Source organism: Salmo salar, chromosome ssa12 (genome assembly GCF_905237065.1).
Source record: "Salmo salar chromosome ssa12, Ssal_v3.1, whole genome shotgun sequence".
NCBI classification, from domain to species: Eukaryota; Metazoa; Chordata; class Actinopteri; order Salmoniformes; family Salmonidae; genus Salmo; species Salmo salar.
Window position 1 is genome coordinate 39,748,060 of NC_059453.1, and position 17,993 is coordinate 39,766,052.

Genomic DNA, 17,993 nt, shown 5'->3' on the forward strand with positions numbered 1-17,993 from the left:
CTATTGTCTAAATAATCAATAATATTTCAACCAGACAATAGCGTATTCAATAGAAAGGAAAAAGAACGAAGGGCGCAAACCAGCTCTGCTTCATTCTACAGTCCACTTAGAAAATGGTCTCATTCTTCCTAATTTTTCAGAAAACAAGCCTGAAACAATGTCTAAAGACTGTTGACATCTAGTGAAAGCCATAGGAACTGTAATCTGGGTCCTAACCCAATACATACTGTATAGGTATTCAATTAAAAACTACACACATCAAAAATATCCCACTTCCTGGATGTATTTTCCTCAGGTTTTCGCCTGCCATATCAGTTCTGTTATACTCACAGACATTATTTTAACAGTTTTGGAAACTTTAGAGTGTTTTCGATCCAACTCTACCAATTATATGCATGTCCTAGCTTCTGGGCATGAGTAACAGGCAGTTTACTTTGGGCACGTTTTTCATCCGGACGTCAAAATACTGCCCCCTGCCCCAGAGAGGTTAATCAGGTTAAACAGTTTTCAGCTGTGCTAACATAATTGCAAAAGGGTTTTCTAATGATCAATTAGCCTTTTAAAATGATAAACTTGGATTAGCTAACACAACGTACCATTGGAACACAGGAGTGATGGTTGCTGATAATGGGCCTCTGTACGCCTATGTAAATATTCCAGCTACAATAGTAATTTACAACATTAACAATGTCTACCCTTTATTTCTGATCAATTTCATGTTATTTTTTAAAAGGACAAAAAAAATTGCTTTTCTTTAAAAAAACAAGGACATCTCTAAGTGATCCCAAACTTTTGAACGGTAGTGTATTTCACATCGGTTTAGATGGTACAATGATTCTCCACACATTGCTTGTTTTGTAACAAACTGAAATTTGGCAAACTATTCACATTTTTGCATCCAGGAAATGGCGGAGCGATTTATACATATGGCACCTTTTAAACCTTTATCAAAAAGAGATGAGGAAAGGATGGAGGAGAGGAGGTGAGTGAAACCAAGTGAAATTCATCCACAGAGTTGTCAAAGGCAAAGTGACAGTCTACCACAAATCTAGGAAGATGAATGGTGTGTGCAGCACTAACCAGGTTTCCATCCAACCTTTTTATGCAAGTAAAGTACATGTCGGGTAACAAATGTCATGACAGGCCTGATGGAAACAGAATTTTTTCCTGGTAAACATTACAAAATGCCGACAAAACAAAATACGCTAGACAAGGTGGGATCTTTTTGTGTCTGTAAAGTTAATTATGCAAAAAATGTGGTATAATAACTATCATATCGAAGTAAACTTGGAGTCACATGATGACATGTTGTGTGGTCCTCCCACTACGACTCTAAGGGAGAACATGCAGTTTATTAGGTTACATATGAAATAAATTAACTTCACAGGGTGGTGAAAGTGCAAGGTGATGAGCATGATGCCCCTTTCCAATAAATATTGACATGACAATCGATGCTTGGCTTCCATTTGACAAATAAAATGAATCTCGCTCTTTTGTTCATAATAATAATTTCATCATGTAAGCTATATGTGTGCTCTAGCGCTGTTGGCTAGGGAGTGTGTGCCAATACCAGTGTGCACAATCACTATATAATGCAAAATAAATTTGTGAGAAAACCATCAGCAGAGTAAAAATGCAATTGAAACCCGTTTAACTTTTAACCCATTTTTTTTATTCGGAACATGGGAATTTATCCACAAAATATATTCTATGTTCACTATGTCATGCACAGCCTTACATGCTGACTACATTGCTCGCGTTGCTGCCTGCCCTCAAAGACATCTACAGCCAGGGGTGCCACTTTGGTATTAGAAGTGGAGGGGCACAACCTGGTGGGGTGTCTGGGGGATATCCCCCTGAATTTTTTTGTCCATCTAAAGCTAATTTCCTACATTTTTGCACAATCTAATTTTTAAAAATCAAAATACTTTTTGGGGGCAGAAATGCCTTCTAGAACATGTGAACTTTAATGTGCCTTAATAAAAAACTTGTATGCCATCTGGAAATACAAATAAAATTGTTACATTTATGAGCCATGGTTTAGCCATGGAAAACGACAGCAACCTTCCCACTAGCCATGATTGGCTGAGATAATGAGTGGGCTGGACATGCCGAGAGATGAGTTCGGATTGGTCTGCCATGTAACACGCTTATGTCTATAATATGAGCTGGTCAGTATGTGTAGGTAATCCATTCTAACATGTTTAAAAATATATATATCACGTAGTAGAACTGCATAAGTGTTGATCTCCACTTTCTGGAGAACAGGAGTTTTGAAATCAGTGGAATTAGAGTATGATAGCTAAGGAGATGGAGAAAATTCTGGCATTTGATTGCAAATATGCAGACAGAGTCGAAAAGAGAAGACAAGGCTCTGGATTACATCTTCAGACTAAGGGCAATCATGGCATCTGTGACAGCAAGAGAGAAGTGTCCATCCATGTATACGGACGGGTAAGAGAGTCAAGCTAAGCCTCCTGAGTGGTGCAGTGGTCTAAGGCACTGCAATGCAGTGCTAGCTGTGCCAATAGAGATTCTGGGTTCGAGTCCAGGCTCTGTCGCAGCCGGCCGCGATCGGGAGACCCCATGGGGCGGCGCACAATTGGGCCAGCGTCGTCCGGGTTAGGGGAGGGTTATCGGGCTCTAGCGACTCCTGTGGCGGGCCGGGCGCAGTGCACGCTGACACGGTTGCCAGGTGTACAGTGTTTCCTCCGACACGTTGCAGCTGGCTTCTGGGTTAAGTGGGCATTGTGTCAAGTTTTGTTTCGGAGGATGGCTCTCGACTTTCATCTCTCCCGAGTCCATACGGGAGTTGCAGCGATGAAACAAGACTGTAACTACCAATTGGATACCACAAAATTGGGGAAAGAATATATAATAATAGAGTCTAGCTAGCTACATTACCAGATATTACATGTTTCTAATTTTGTCAGAAAGTCGTTTTCATTTCAAGTTAGTGTACTGTTAGCTAGCTAGCTAACATTCTGTGTATGATCTGTGTAGTAATGTTATTCGTATCAGAGCCATTGGCATTGCTAGTTATAGCCTAATGTTAGCTAGATTATATTGAACCTGGTTGGTTAGCTACCTGCAGATTCATGCAGGGTAGTAACGTTATGAGTTGGGGTCATGGTTCATTGTTTAGCTAGCTACATGTCTAAACAAAAGACTCCACCATCCAAGTAAATATTTCAAGAGAATGTTTATGATGTCACTGCGACAACTGTCAATAGACGTAGCTGGTAAATTCGCTCTGCTGAATTTACGAACGCTCAACACCTGTTGAAATATGACCGATGTCAGTAAATGTTGGCAAAAAAAGCATAATTAAATTGTTGCTAGTAGCACAGTTGCAGTCACCAACGCTCTGGATAACATAAAAAAAGCCTAACCAGCTCTGCTAGGGTAAGTAAAATGGTCAGAATGAGCTGTTCTCTCATTTGTGTTGAGGTACAGTACCAGTAAAAAGTTTGGACACGTACTCATTCAAGGTTATTTCTTTATTTTTACCATTTTCTACATTGTAGAATAATAGTGAAGACATCAAAACTATGAAATAAGACATATGGAATCATGTAGTAACCAAAAAAGTGTAGCCACCCTTTGACTTGATGACAGCTTTGCACACTCTTGGCATTCTCTCAACCAGCTTCACCTGGAATGCTTTTCCAACAGTCTTGAAGGTGCTGAGCACTTGTTGGCTGTTTTCCCTTCACTCTGCGGTCCCAACTCATCCAAAACCATCTCAATTGTGTTGAGGTCGGGTGATTCTGGAGGCCAGGTCATCTGATGCAGCACTCCATCACTCTCCTTCTTGGTCAAATAGCCCTTATACAGCCTGGAGGTGTGTTGGGTCATTGTACTGTTGAAAAACAAATAGTAGTCCCACAAAGCGCAAACCAGATGGGATGGTGTATCGTTGCAGAATGCTGTGGTAGCCATGCTGGAGAAGTGTGTCTTGAATTCTAAATAAATCACTGACAGTGTCACCAGCAAAGCACCCCCACACCATCACACCTCTTCCTCCATGCTTCACGGTGGGAACCACAGATGCGGAGATCATCCGTTCACCTACTCTGCGTTTCACAAAGACACAGAGGTTGGAACCAAAAATCTAAAATTTAGACTCATCAGACCAAAGGACAGATTTCCACCGATCTAATGTCCATTGCTCGTGTTTCTTAGCCCAAGAAAATCTCTTATTATTATTGTTGTCCTTTAGTAGTGGTTTCTTTGCAGCAATTCGACCATGAAGACCTGATTCACGCAGACTCTGAACAGTTGATGGTGATGTGTCTGTTAGTTGAACTCTGAAGCATTTATTTCGGCTGCAATTTCTGAGGCTCGTAATTCTAATGAACTTATCCTGGGTCTCTGGGTCTTCCCTTCCTGTGGCAGTCCTCATGAGAGCCAGTTTCATTATAGCGCTTGATGGTTTTTGCGACTGCACTTGAAGAAACATTCAAAGTTCTTGACATTTTCCAGATTTACTGACCTTCATGTCTTAAGGTAATGATGGACAGTCATTTCTCATTGCTTATTTGTGCTGTTCTTGCCATAATATGGACTTGGTCTTTTACCAAATACGGCTATCTTCTGTATACCACCCCTACCTTGTCACAACACAAGTGATTGGCTTAAACGGATTAAGAAGGAAAGAAATTCAACAAATTAACTTTTAACAAGGCACACACCTGTTAATTGAAATGCATTCCAGGTAACTACCTCATGAAGCTGGTTGAGAGAATGCCAAGATTCTGCAAAGCTGTCCTCAAGACAAAGGGTGGCTACTTTGAAGATTCTAAAATATATTTTCATTTGTTTAACACTTTTTTGGTTACTACATGATTCCATATGTGTTATTTCATGGTTTTGATGTCTTCATTATTATTTTACAATGTAGAAAATAATTACAATTAAGAAAAACCCTTGAATGAGTATGTGTGTCCAAGCTTTTGACTGGTACTGTTGTTCGCAAGCTAGCCAGTTAGCTCGGGTGCTTGACTGCTGTTGTTAGGTCAGAACGGTCGGATCAACCCTACTTTTCTGCCAGAGCGTCCAGTGTGCGCTCTGAGAGTGAAAGGCTCTGAATTTACAAACGGCCAATCTGACAATGCTCTGAGTTTACGAACGTCCAGAGCACACTCTGGCACTCCAGATAAAATGTATGAACACACCCGTAGTATAAACCAGCCTTTAGTGTTGATATCTTTGGTTGTTTTGTACATAGCCTCACATGAGAATCCTTAAAGAGATAGCTGGGGCTAAAGTTTAAGATGTGAACAATGCTGAATGGGTGTAGACAAAGAAGAGCTCTCCAGTAGGTGTACCAAAACATTCAAGGACATTTTCTCAAAAGTGAGGTTACAAGTTTATCAACTTTCATAGCAGAATTACTTTCCCATTATTCCGCAACTGTAGTGTATGATATACAATTTTCTAGCTCTAAGTCTACTTTTATCTAATGTAAAAAGCACCATTTCAAATTTTGCTAGGTTAGAGATAATTATTAAATATGTTTAAGTAATGAATAAGACTGAACAAGATCAAAGGTAATTAAATAATAAATATTGTGTTGCACCTTTAACCAATAGCCAAACAAATGAGCAACTCTTGAAAAAATACATAGACTTTTGATTGTCTTTATTAGGACATCCTCTAAATCAAATTTCAGCCAGCCTGATCTGCCTGCCTGCCTGACCCCCACCAGTCTTGTCAATAACTCAACTCACCCAACACAATTTCCTTCCCAGTTCACACCTTTTAAAAAATGTAATTCCCAAGGGAAAGGTTTGGAAACAAAAACAAAATCCCACTGACCTGTTCACTGGACGTGCTACCTTGTCCCAGACCTGCTGTTTTGTACCCTCTCTACTGCACCTGCTGTCTCTAACGCTGAATGATCGGCTATGAAAAGCCAACTGACATTTACTCCTGAGGTGCTGATCTGCTGCACCCTCTACAACTACTGTGATTATTATTATCTGACCCTGCAGGTTATCTATGAACGTTTAAACATCTTGGCCATGTTCTGTTATAATCTCCACCCGGCACAGCCAGAAGAGGACTGGCCATCCCCCCGAGCCTGGTTCCTCTCTAGGTTTCTTCCTAGGTTCTGGCCTTTCTAGGGAGTTTTTCCTAGCCACCGTGCTTCTATATCTGCATTGCTTGCTGTTTGGGGTTTTAGGCTGGGTTTCTGTACAGCACTTTGTGACATCGGCTGATGTAAAAAGGGCTTTATGAATACATTTGATTGATTTGATTTGATTGACTTACACCTCAAATATACATTAACACACAGAAACAGCAAATCCTCCATATAATTACTCTCATAGGACTAATAGTACTGTAGAGCTGTTTTAACTTGCACACAATATAGCTGGGTCGCCCCATCCTGTCCCTAGGGTTCCACCACCCTGCAGCACCCCAACCCAACAAACCCCACTCAGCTTTAGGATCTTAACATCTTTGGGCTAGGGGGCAGTATTTTCACGTCCGGATTAAAAGTGTGCCCAAAGTAAACTGCCTGCTACTCAGGCCCAGAAGCTAGGATATGCATATTATTAGTAGATTTGGATAGAAAACACTGACGTTTCTAAAACTGTTTGAATAATGTCTGTGAGTATAACAGAACTGATTTGGCAGGCAAACCCCCGAGCACAATCCATCCAGGGAAAGAATGTTGAGCTCAATCTGTTTTCCATTAGTTTTCTATGGTAAGCCCTTTTTTAATATGCTTGCAGTTCCTATGGCTTCCACTAGATGTCATCAGTCTTTAGAAATTGGTTGATGTTTTTCTTATGAGAAATTAGGAAGTATTCCTTTCCTTTCCATGTGTCACTCAAAGGGACTCAAGTCTTTTGGTACACGCCACCTGGAACGCACTTCACTTTGTTTTCGTCCGGTATTGAGCACAGTATTTCCCGTCTTAAATTTGATCGATTATTTACGTTTTAGGATACCTAAATTTGGATTAGGAACGTTGTTTGAAATGTTTGGACCAAGTTTACAGGTAACTTATTAGATACTTTGTAGTCATGTTGGGCGAGTTGGAACCGGTGTATTTCTGAATCAAACGCGCCAAATAAATGGAAATTTTGGGGATATAAAGAAGGAATTTATCGAACAATAGGACCATTTGTGATGTTTCTGGGACATTTTGGAGTGCCAACAGAAGAAGATCTTCAAAGGTAAGGCATGAATTATATCGTTATTTCTGACTTTTGTGTCGCATCTGGCTGGTTGATATATTATTTGTATGTGTTTGTATGCGGGGTGCTGTCCTCAGATAATCGCATGGTTTGCTTTCACCGTAAAGCCTTTTTGAAATCTGACATGGTGGCTGGATTAATAAATTAAGCTTTATTTTGATGTATTACACATGTATGTTTTGTGAATTTTTATTATGAGTATTTCTGTTTTTGAATTTGGCGCGCTGCAATTTCACTGGATGTTGTCAAATCAATCCCGTTACCGGGATTCGAGCGGGAATGGGGGTGAAGGGATCCCTAAGAGGTTTTAATGAAGCATTTATTATTGGTTTCGGGTGTGTTAGGCCAAGGCCAGAGTGACATGTTTTCAATACACTCCTTTCTTTAGTTGTACTGTATTCCATATAAGGCATCCATACCTTATGAAAGTTGCACAGTACACCCTTAATCTTGTAATAAATCAAATCTAGTGATACATAACTTGACATATAAATTAGCATTTTGCTACACCCTCAATAACATCTGCTAAATATGTGTATGCAACCAATAACATTTGATCTGATTTATCTGCAACAAGTTAATTTGATGGAAACACATCTTTGGTGGGAAAATGTGCATCTTCTTTTTATATTTGTATGAAAGTCTGTCGCTAACTGGATGGAAACCTAGCTACTGATGTATTAAAAAAACGGTATGTTTGTCTAGATGCACCATGATTGATAAAATGTATAGTACACAGGATGTATAGCCTACACTGGACAGAACACCTATAATTACCATATAATATATATTTTTTAATCGAAATCACTAATTTACTCTACATAGCTCGGTTTTTGTTACAAGTAAGAAATAGGCAAATTAGAGGTACAAATGGCAACAATGTAATATGCAACAGAAAAGGCAACAATGTTTTGAAAATTACAAAATAATAGAATTGAGGGTCAAGGACCGGAATGTTCGGTAGTGGAAAGACATAGGAAGAAGAGAGATCATGATACAGAAAGTGTCTAGTAAAGAAAGCCAAAATAGGAAGCAAGAGTATTTGGAGTGGAAAGTGGTGATAGTGTTGGATGAGACCACGCCCTATCCGACTAACTAATTTAGTAGAGAAAGAGGTAGGTGAAGTGAAATTAGCTCGGTTCATTGGAAATGGTAGATTGTTAATATTGTGTGGTAGCCAGGCTCAGCAAGATAAGATTTCTAAAAATGGAAAAGCTTAATGGGAAGAAGATTAAAAGCCATGTCCCCAGTGCTTATGCTAGTCATCACTGGGGTCCCAATATCAATGTCCACAGTTGATATTAAAGAAAATGTGGTGGGAGGGAGCGTGATTGAGGCCAAAAGGTTGATCAGTAGTAAAGAGGGTTAAAGAAGTGAAAGCTTATCAGTGATGCAATAGTTTGAGAAAGTCTTGCCAGGAAAAGTTTGGGATTTATTTGGTTTTGAATTTTATTTTCATGGTAGTACAGAATTGGGCTGATCATGATTGATCGTACATTCCAGCACAGTAGGTGGCGGCATGTACTTTAAACGTTTGTTTGCAGACCACCATGATATCATAGAAGAAGACGTAAACGTTTAAGTGAACACGTGTGGGGAAAAGAAGGGATCCACGCTTGCCGAGAGGTCACACTTAAGTAGGTAAAGTTCTTGTTATTTACATTATCCGATATGTCAAAAACATCTGGTGACTATTCAAACGTAGGTATATAGCTATAGTTTGTATGGGTACCAGCTAGTGATACTGGATTTTCTTAAAACGTTGGTTAGCAAACGTTACTCAATTTGAGGCAACTTCCCGCTAGCCAGTCGGCTAGCTTGCTAAACTACCGTATCTATATGGTTCGCTTCGTAATATATTGCAAGGAATCATGGTAGTTGTCACGTTTGTATGCGCCATTGTAGTAATACAGCCATCGAAAGCCACAATCTTATAAGAATATAATTTGTCAGTCTGGGTTAACTGATGCCTAGCTCACTTGGCTAGTACTAATAGCTAGGCTTGACTAGCAGTAACTTGTTAACTAACGGTAGCTAGTTAAGTGCGTAATCTTCACATCCATTGTCTTTTGTTTAAGAAACGTTCTGCCTCAACTGTAAAACGTCAACATGGCTGTCAGGGCATCTTTCGAGAAGAACAACGAAATAGGCTGCTTCGCCAAATTAACAAACACATACTGCCTAGTTGCAATTGGCGGGTCAGAGAACTTCTACAGGTAAGATCTCTTATCGAGAATAGCATCTACGTGCGGTCGACCATTAACGTTAGCTACATTGGTATCCCGTCGCGGAACGCTATATTCCAGTACCCCACAAAATATGTAACGTTACCAGTCCTTTAACGTTTTGCAACGAAAACGAGTTTTATATTGGACAGATTCAGGTAGGTCCCTCTCGGTTTCGTTCTTAAAGTTTCAGTTACAAGATTTAATGAATAAGTGTTTCCGAAAAAAAGTTGCCTGTCACCGAATCCGGAAAACTTTACCAGTCAGTACGGGTTGTGAAATGTGTGAACCACTAAAAATAAACGTTTTAAATCTACATTTTCCAAAGCTCACTCCCTAGTAGATACTCGGTGGTAGTTGCCAAGCGGGATTACTGCGTGATCCGAGATGGCGGCGCACTTTAGGGTGATGGAGTGAGTTCGTTGAGCACTGGAAAAGTTGTATTTTAGTGGTTCACACATTTAACCTCTACTGACTGGAAAAGCATTCCGCATTATAAATATGCCTTTGACGGGGAACGTTTTTTTGAAACAGGTAAACCAGTGGGCTGGTGTGTATTTTGTGGGGTATCTTATTTAACCTTTTTTTAAATAGGGGATATCGCGTTCAGCGACGGGAGACCAATATAATGGTCTACCAAGCATTGAGGCTAATCGAGACTACATCTTGAGAATGTTTATGACATAAAAGGGTGGAGGACTGAAGTTATGTAATACCACAAGTGTTCCTGGTGTGATTGTATGACACTAACAAAGTGGGGACTGTACTGGCAACTAGAGGACTGATGTCAGATCCCAGGTGCTATTGCCTACCATTGTGCCCTTGAGTAAGGCACTAAACCCCATAAATAGCTGCACTATGGCTAACCCTGTATTCTTCTCACTGTCTGTCTAATTGGGGACTGAAAACCGAGCATAAGAGTAATTTCCATTAATGGACAAGTAATTTTATTGAAAGCTTACATACAGTAATGTCAGCCTTCTCTGGGGAGTGTTTGTTATACAATCAGCATTGTTGTCATGGTAACATGCAATTTATGATTAGTGTCTTCGAAGGCGAGTTGTCCGAAACCATCCCGGTTGTACATGCCTCAATAGCAGGATGTCGGATAATTGGAAGAATGTGTGTGGGTGAGTATGGCTCTGTAACAGATCAACATTGAAGGTCAAACAGCTATCCTCTGCAAGTGCACAAATGTCATCAGTTCAACAGGAGAATGGAATACTTAATTCACGTGTGAGTTCCAAATATCTGGAACGTCTCCCAAGCATGAGTTTTTTTTCTTTATTTTTCTTTTTTTCTGCTTGTGATGACAATGTTCCAAAATGTGATAGTTAGCAAAGGACAGTTAACCTGTGCTGCCCTCAAACCAAGGCACACTGACTGCTAATTATCTATAGGCTGTTTCAACTTGTCAATTTCAAATAATTTTTTAAGTTTGAGTTGAGGTGTGTTCTGCCTCACTAATTCACATAAGAAGTAGCCCATTTCACTATTGTGGACAATTTGTTTGAGACTTTAATTCTCTCTTCGACAAGAGCCCATGCGCACCCAGTGTTTCACCAGATCAAGTATGAAGACATTGCGCATCTCTAGTCAGAACAGGCCTTCCAAACTTTTCCCCCTGCCGCATTTTCTTTACAAAAAATAACTTTGGTTATGCTTGTGTTCCTATCAAAGTGCCTTATTTTCTGTATATCGTGATGTCTTATCTACTGTAGTATACCGTATGTATGGAGCATAATGTATTTACTGTTTACCAGTAAGTACTGGTGACAAATAATGCATTCCGATTCTTGTATAGATTGTAATAGACGTGTGTAAAATACTTTTCAGACGGCTGTACTGACTATGACAAACTAAGCTATTTGCGGCGCCATGTTTGACATCCTACAATGCATTCTGGTTGTCACGTAAGCGTCTGTCAGACCAAATGAGCTTAAGGGATAGTTCACTCGACTGACTTATGGTGCTTTCAAGACAACTGGGAACTCTGGAAAAAATACGAGGTTCAATCATGACGACAGAAAGAGGCCCAAGTTGGATAACCGTTCAAAAAAGGTTTTTCCCAGTTGGAGCTCGGTTTGAGTTCCCAGTTTTGAACACAGCATCAAATTGTAACTATGGTATCTCAGGGTTGCCAGCTCAGACCCCTCTTTTCTTTAGCGTATAAACTTCTGTTTGACCCACATTTTTTGTTAAATCCCTCATCGTAGTTATGTTTCCTGCATCATATCCCCACGATACCTTCCATGTACTTAAACCCTCCTAAAATGGTTTGATCCCTGTTTAGCTTTCGCACTACGGCTAGGCAGTAGTCTTGTATTTGGGGTGATCTGTGGGGTGGTTTTAAAAATTTAAGAGAGCCACACTCTAGGCGCTCAGATGTAGTAATTTAATAACCAATGTTTCGACAGACAAGCGGTCTTCATCGGGGTATAGCTTGTCTGTCTCAACTTTGGTTATTAGGTTAAGTTCTTGCATCTGAGCTCCTAGAGTGTAGTTCTGTTTAAGTGGATGATGAATTTCACATCTTTTACAATAGAAGGTAAAATTGAGGAATAAAGTTGAGGACCTCAGAACATTGTTTAGATGCTTTTCAGATGTGAATGTTGCTTCATTACGTTCCAATCACATATTTGCGATGGTACGCTGCAGGGACCACTTAACAATGATCACAAATATGTGATCATATGCGTCAAAGCGTTCATTATCATTTATTTAATAGATTAATACTGTACTTGACATTTTTAAATGATTTAGGTAAATGATAAATTATAAATTAATGTACAGCTAACACTACTACTTCTACCTTGTAACTTTGCTCACCAGGGAATCGTCATGGGCTCCTGGTGCCCAACAACACCACGGACCAAGAGCTGCAGCACATTAGGAATTGTCTCCCAGACACAGTGAAGATCCAGAGGGTAGAGGAGAGGCTCTCAGCGCTGGGGAATGTCATTGCCTGTAATGACTATGTGGCCCTGGTGCATCCTGACCTGGACAGGGTGAGGGGAAACAATGAGACGATGTCTAAATATTGTCCTGGGCTAGTAAAAGTTCTGTGGCTAACCAGTCTGACTAGCTGCTATGTGCCTTAATTCATCATAAGTTATGTCCCTTGTTTGTATTTGATTACAATGAGTACTCAACTTTCAAAAGCAAATATTTAGCAGGTTAAATTTATACACAAAAATTGAGTGCAGTGTAAATGTTACGTTTAGAGTTGTATCAGAACAACCGTTCATTGGAGCATACGGCAAACTTTGCCTTATCCAGCCACATTTAAAACCTTAATCATTTTCATGATTACTCAAACCGAAATGACTTCAAATGCCCATCCCTAGGACATTGTCTGACGTAGGGGATGTTAACGCATTTCCCATCTTGGTTTAGGAGACAGAGGAGATCCTGGCAGACAATCTGAAGGTGGAGGTGTTTCGTCAGACAGTAGCAGAGCAAGTTCTAGTGGGGAGCTACTGTGCCTTCAGCAATCAGGGGGGACTGGTACACCCCAAGACCTCCATAGAAGACCAGGATGAGCTCTCCTCCCTACTCCAAGTGCCTCTGGTGGTTAGTGGTCATGGTGCTGCTTAAGCTCATTTCTACTTTGTCTCTATCCCATAATATTTAAGTAGATCTAAATATATATAAGCAATGTAGTAATACAGCTACCTTGCCCTCTGATTGGTTATTCTCAGATCTACTGAAGTGCACGGGGGGGGGGCACGGCACATTGCATCAAGTTGGTGATAAGTGCTTGACTAATTCCCAACTCTCCCTCTCTGTACTCCACAGGCAGGAACGGTGAACCGTGGTAGCGAAGTCATCGCTGCGGGGATGGTGGTAAACGACTGGTGTGCCTTCACTGGGCTGGACACCACCAGCACAGAGCTGTCCGTCATCGAGAGTGTGTTCAGACTGAGCGAGTCTCAGCCTAGCGCCATCGCTACCACAATGAGAGACTCTCTAATTGACAGGTGAGTGATCACTTCTGACAACATGAAACTCTGTTATTATAGGCTCCGTCCAGAGGTAGCTTAATTTCTTCCGGTAAAGGGGGGGAATAATTTATCAGATGACAGAAGTGCAAAGCTATTTGGCTGGCAGCCACAGTAGATGAGCTTGCAAGGTGTTTTTTTGAACAAACGATGCATGGCCGTTTTGTAGCCAGCTACTTCCCTGTAGCTCAGTTGGTAGATCATGGTGTTTGCAACGCCAGGATTGTGGGTTCAATTCCCACGGGGGGCCAGTACGGCGAGAGAAAAAAAATGTATGAAATGTATGCATTCACTACTGTAAGTCGCTCTGGATAAGAGCTTCTGCTAAATGACTGAAATGTAAATTTCCTAATGTTTTGCTTAAGTTAATCTTGAATTTTACCTCTGAGAAAAAAGCTAAATCAGTCACAGCGCTGGCTGCTGATAGAATGCCTGTTCGTGAATTCTCATTAGAGTGGAGAAGCACCAAATTAGTCTGACTTGCTAGTTAAGTAACTGAATAAGGTGGTGGGGTATCATATTGTAAGCTTTGTGCAGTGTTTGAGAATTCAAAGCCCTTTGAAGGAGTTCTGCACAGCTGCCACTCGATTTCCTTGCCTTTTTTCTCCATTCTCTGCTGTCTGCTCCTTCCTCCTCTCAGAGCAGACAGGCCCGTTGCCCTAGCGTTGTACACATGCTGCTTCAGAGCAGACAAGCATGTGTCAAATTTGTGCAAATGAACAATGTCTCGTTCACATTCGCTTGTAATTATCTAAACTCACCAAAAGTTACGTTTGGTAGCTCCTACCTATACAACTTTGAGCTGGATTGCCCATCTTAGCAATTCATTTATTTTCATTTGCGCTCATTAGTATATTTAGCTAGCAGGCTCACTGGAAATTTGCTTTTACTTGTGTTAATTTTATTAGCATTCTGGTAAGATGCCCAATGGTCTTCACATTTTGGCGCCCCCTTGTATACTAAACTGGTAATCCCGTAAATGGGAGGACGGTATGAAAATCTGGAAACTGCCCAACCCTATGAAATGCTGTGACTGATTTATAAACGACTAATAGCCCCAAAGAAAGTAAACATTGGCTGTTTATTACATCACTTTTTTCACATGGTGATGTCTTGAGCCTAAAGTTTGGGAACCCCTGCCCTACTAGGAGAAGTTACGGCCAATGACATAACAAATCACCTTTGTGATTTGTTATCACCTTTTGGGGTGGTTATTTTTTTGAATGCGCAGAAAAGACATACAATTACCAGTGCAGATAAAAGCCTATACTGTGGGTCCATTTTTATAATATTTCATTTTATTTTCCAGCCTCACATAAGATGCCATTCTACCTTGAAAGGTTTGAGGCACCTCTGGGGGAAAAACTGCTGCAGAATGCAAGAAGCTGGACATTTCTCCCATAAAATACTGTCATCTCATATGGTTAAAACCTTCAATGTTTATTGGAATTTTATATGGTATATCAATGCTAGAGTTCATAATTCCTTAAATCTACTCATGGTCTGGCAATATTAAATCAAGATTTTACTGTAAACAGTAACAATGTTAGTTTTAATGTTCCATATGTGAAGTGGGATATGTACATTACAAGTGTTTCTGCCAATTGCATTACAGTAAAGCCACGCATGGCAAACGGTTGTGTGGATTTTTGGAATGTACAATAAATGGATTACCCTTTAACACATTGCATTTGTCACAATCATCAAATTGTTCGTACCTACTTTGTATTTAAGTGACACCTGTAAACCAAATTGCATTCATGACTCAAGTAATCTTTATTGGCAAAAGGTCTATTTGTAGCGATACTGCTTGAATTTATATACAGTTTCAAACGATTAACATTTTATAAACTTCAAGTTATCTAGTGTAAAGTCAACACGTTAGGTATGTAGTGCATCACAAGCCCTTCATTTAAAAAGTCAATTTACCGAAGGCATATGGAGAGAATCAGTCATTTTTAAATTCAACGCTTAGTCTTACTGTATTAATTTGTGCAAAGAAGGCTAGTATTTAGTAGTGGAAACAAGCTATCACAATTTCACCACTTATGTAACTAGTCTTATTTGCACCGCCCTATGGGACTCCTAATCATGGCCAGATGTGATGCTGGATGTTCATCTTGCCCATGGAACCAGTCAGCTACCCCAGACTTATGATTCAAAAGGTGACACACTACTGAATAAGCCTTCATCACAATTATTGTAAAGTACTGTTTTTTAATAAAAAGAGGGAAGAACCTAAAAACAGCTATTGCTGGTCACTACACCATATTAGCATTCATTAGGGCACAATAGTAAAACATTTTTCAACTGAAAATTAACAATTTCCAGGTAGTCCATCCAGTGCCTGAATATGACTAATCTTAAATTAAACCAACTGGAGGTGTTGCAGGGTTTGTATTCTGAAGCAGACATACACTGAACAAAAATATAAAACGCAACACGTAAAGTGCTGGTCCCATATTTCATACGCACAAAAAGCTTCTCTCATTTGGCTCCCAAGTGGATGGGTGTTTGTCTTGAAGCAAGATGTCAGTGATGTGGCTGGTTTTCTTTTTGTAGTCGGTGATTTACTGTAGACCCCGCCATGTGTCTGAGCCGTTGAATTGCGACTCCACTTTGTCTCTATACTAACATTTCGCTTGTTTGATTGCCTTGCGGAGGGAATAACTACACTTTGTATTCTGCCATATTCCCAGTCAACTTTACATGGTTAAATGCGTTGGTTTGCGCAAATGCCGCCATCTATCCATGGTTTCTGGTTAGGATAGATTTTAAAGTCACGGGTACAACATCTATGCACTTCCATAAAATCGATATTATTCTGAGGCTACCCGGAACATGTCCCAGTCCGCGTGATCAAAACAATGTTGAAGCATGGATTCCGATAGGTCAGACCAGTGTTGAATAGTCCTTGCCATGGGTACATCCTGTTTGAGTTTCTGCCTATAGGAAGGGAGGAGTAAAATGGAGTCGTGGTTGGATTTGCCAAAGGGAGGACCTTGTATGCATTACGGAAGTTAGAGTAGCAATGATCCAGCGTTTTGCCAGCGCGAGTACAACAATCAATATGCTGATAGAATTTAGGTAGCCTTGTTATCAAATTTGCCGCGTGTGCACATTTGTTGATATTCTTTGCTAGTTAGCAAGTTATTTGCCCAGTTATGAGTATAGGTCAGTACAGCTTCCTACAAGAGCGCACAACGTGTAGGCTTGAATATGCAAATAAACCAACAGAGGGGTAGCCTACATTGTCTAATTCTATGTTGGTAATAACAATTAATTGTATTTTTTTAAAGTGGTTTCTTGCAATTTACAGTCTCCTATTTGGCCCATGGTGTTAGACCAAGTAATCTTTTTTTTTTAATTATGAATTAATGTCAAGCCCTTCATAATGTAAAAACGTTTAAAAGTATCATGCAATGTAGGCCTACAATGAACACCACATATAGGCTACTGTAGGCTATATCATAGAACTCAAAAGCTATTTCCATGTGAATGTTATCGGATTTGTGCCAATGGTTTTGTTGGTAGACTTACATTATGCTCAAATAGATATTAGCCAATAGGCTAACATTGTATGGGTACAGCCTCAGTGTTCACTGTAAACGCGCACTGGAAGTTGCAAATTACTCACAACGTTCAAGTTTCCGCTCACAAGACCAAACATTTTCTCAGTGCCCCAAAAAATTAGAGGGTACTACTAGAAAGTGTGTGCCCTCAGACCTGGAGGGAAGCAAAAGTCATTCCGCTACCCAATAATAGTAAAGCCCCCTTTATTGGGTCATGTAGCCGACCAATCAGCTTGTTACCAACTTCTGGGGGAAAAAATGGTGTTGGACCAGATACAATGCTATTTTACAGTAAACAAATTGACAACAGACTTTCAGCACACTTATAGGGAAGGACATTCAACAAGCACAGCACTTACACAAATGACTGATGATTGGCTGAGAGAAATTGATAAAAAGATTGTGGGGGGCTGTTTTCTTAGACTTTAGTGCAGCTTTTGACATTATCGATCATAGTCTGCTGCTGGAAAAACTTGCTATATGTGGATAAATATTTACTTGTCAAACAAAACACAGAGGAAGAACACTGTTCTTTAATGGAAGCCTCTGCAACATAATCCAGGTATAAATCAGGAATTCCCCAGGGTAGCTGTCTAGGCCCCTTACTTTTTTCAATCTTTACTAATGACATGAGTATAGTATAGTATGTCTATGTATGCGGATGACAACACTATACACGTCAGCTACTACAGCAACTGAAATGACTGAAACACTTAAAGTGCTGCAGTTAGTTTCAGAATAGAATAAGTTAGTCCTAAATATTTCCAAAACCAAAAGCATTATATTTGGGACAACTCATTCCCTAAACCTCAACTACATCTTGTAATGAATAATATGGAAATTGAGCAAGTTGAGGTGACTAAACTGCTTGGAGTAACCCTGGATTGTAAACTGTCATGGTCAAAACATAGACATAACAGTAGCTAAGATGGGGAGAAGTCTGTCCATAATAAAGCCCTGCTCTGCCTTCTTAACAACACTATC

At 40.1% G+C, this 17,993-nt stretch overlaps 1 protein-coding gene across 2 annotated transcripts; it reads left to right on the plus strand.

Moving 5' to 3' along the window:
* Window positions 1-8,742: 8,742 nt before the first annotated feature.
* On the plus strand, window positions 8,743-15,122 carry if6 (Eukaryotic translation initiation factor 6). Of its 2 annotated transcripts, none has more exons than XM_014131589.2 (7): window positions 8,743-8,848; window positions 9,290-9,427; window positions 10,481-10,566; window positions 12,269-12,444; window positions 12,833-13,009; window positions 13,235-13,416; window positions 14,747-15,122. In XM_014131589.2, the coding sequence occupies exons 2-7, from the start codon at window positions 9,321-9,323 to the stop codon at window positions 14,754-14,756; spliced, it is 738 nt and encodes a 245-aa protein (XP_013987064.1). In that variant the 5' UTR covers window positions 8,743-8,848; window positions 9,290-9,320; the 3' UTR covers window positions 14,757-15,122.
* Window positions 15,123-17,993: the final 2,871 nt, after the last annotated feature.

What these genes read in the sequence shown, in the direction of transcription:
- if6 (XM_014131589.2), top strand. Translation starts at nt 9,321, where the DNA reads ATGGCTGTCAGGGCATCTTTCGAGAAGAACAACGAAATAGGCTGCTTC. An exon ending in AATTGGAAGAATGTGTGTGG is followed by an intron (nt 10,567 to 12,268) that starts GTGAGTATGGCT and finishes TTTGCTCACCAG; the next exon opens with GGAATCGTCATGGGCTCCTG. An exon ending in TGCATCCTGACCTGGACAGG is followed by an intron (nt 12,445 to 12,832) that starts GTGAGGGGAAAC and finishes ATCTTGGTTTAG; the next exon opens with GAGACAGAGGAGATCCTGGC.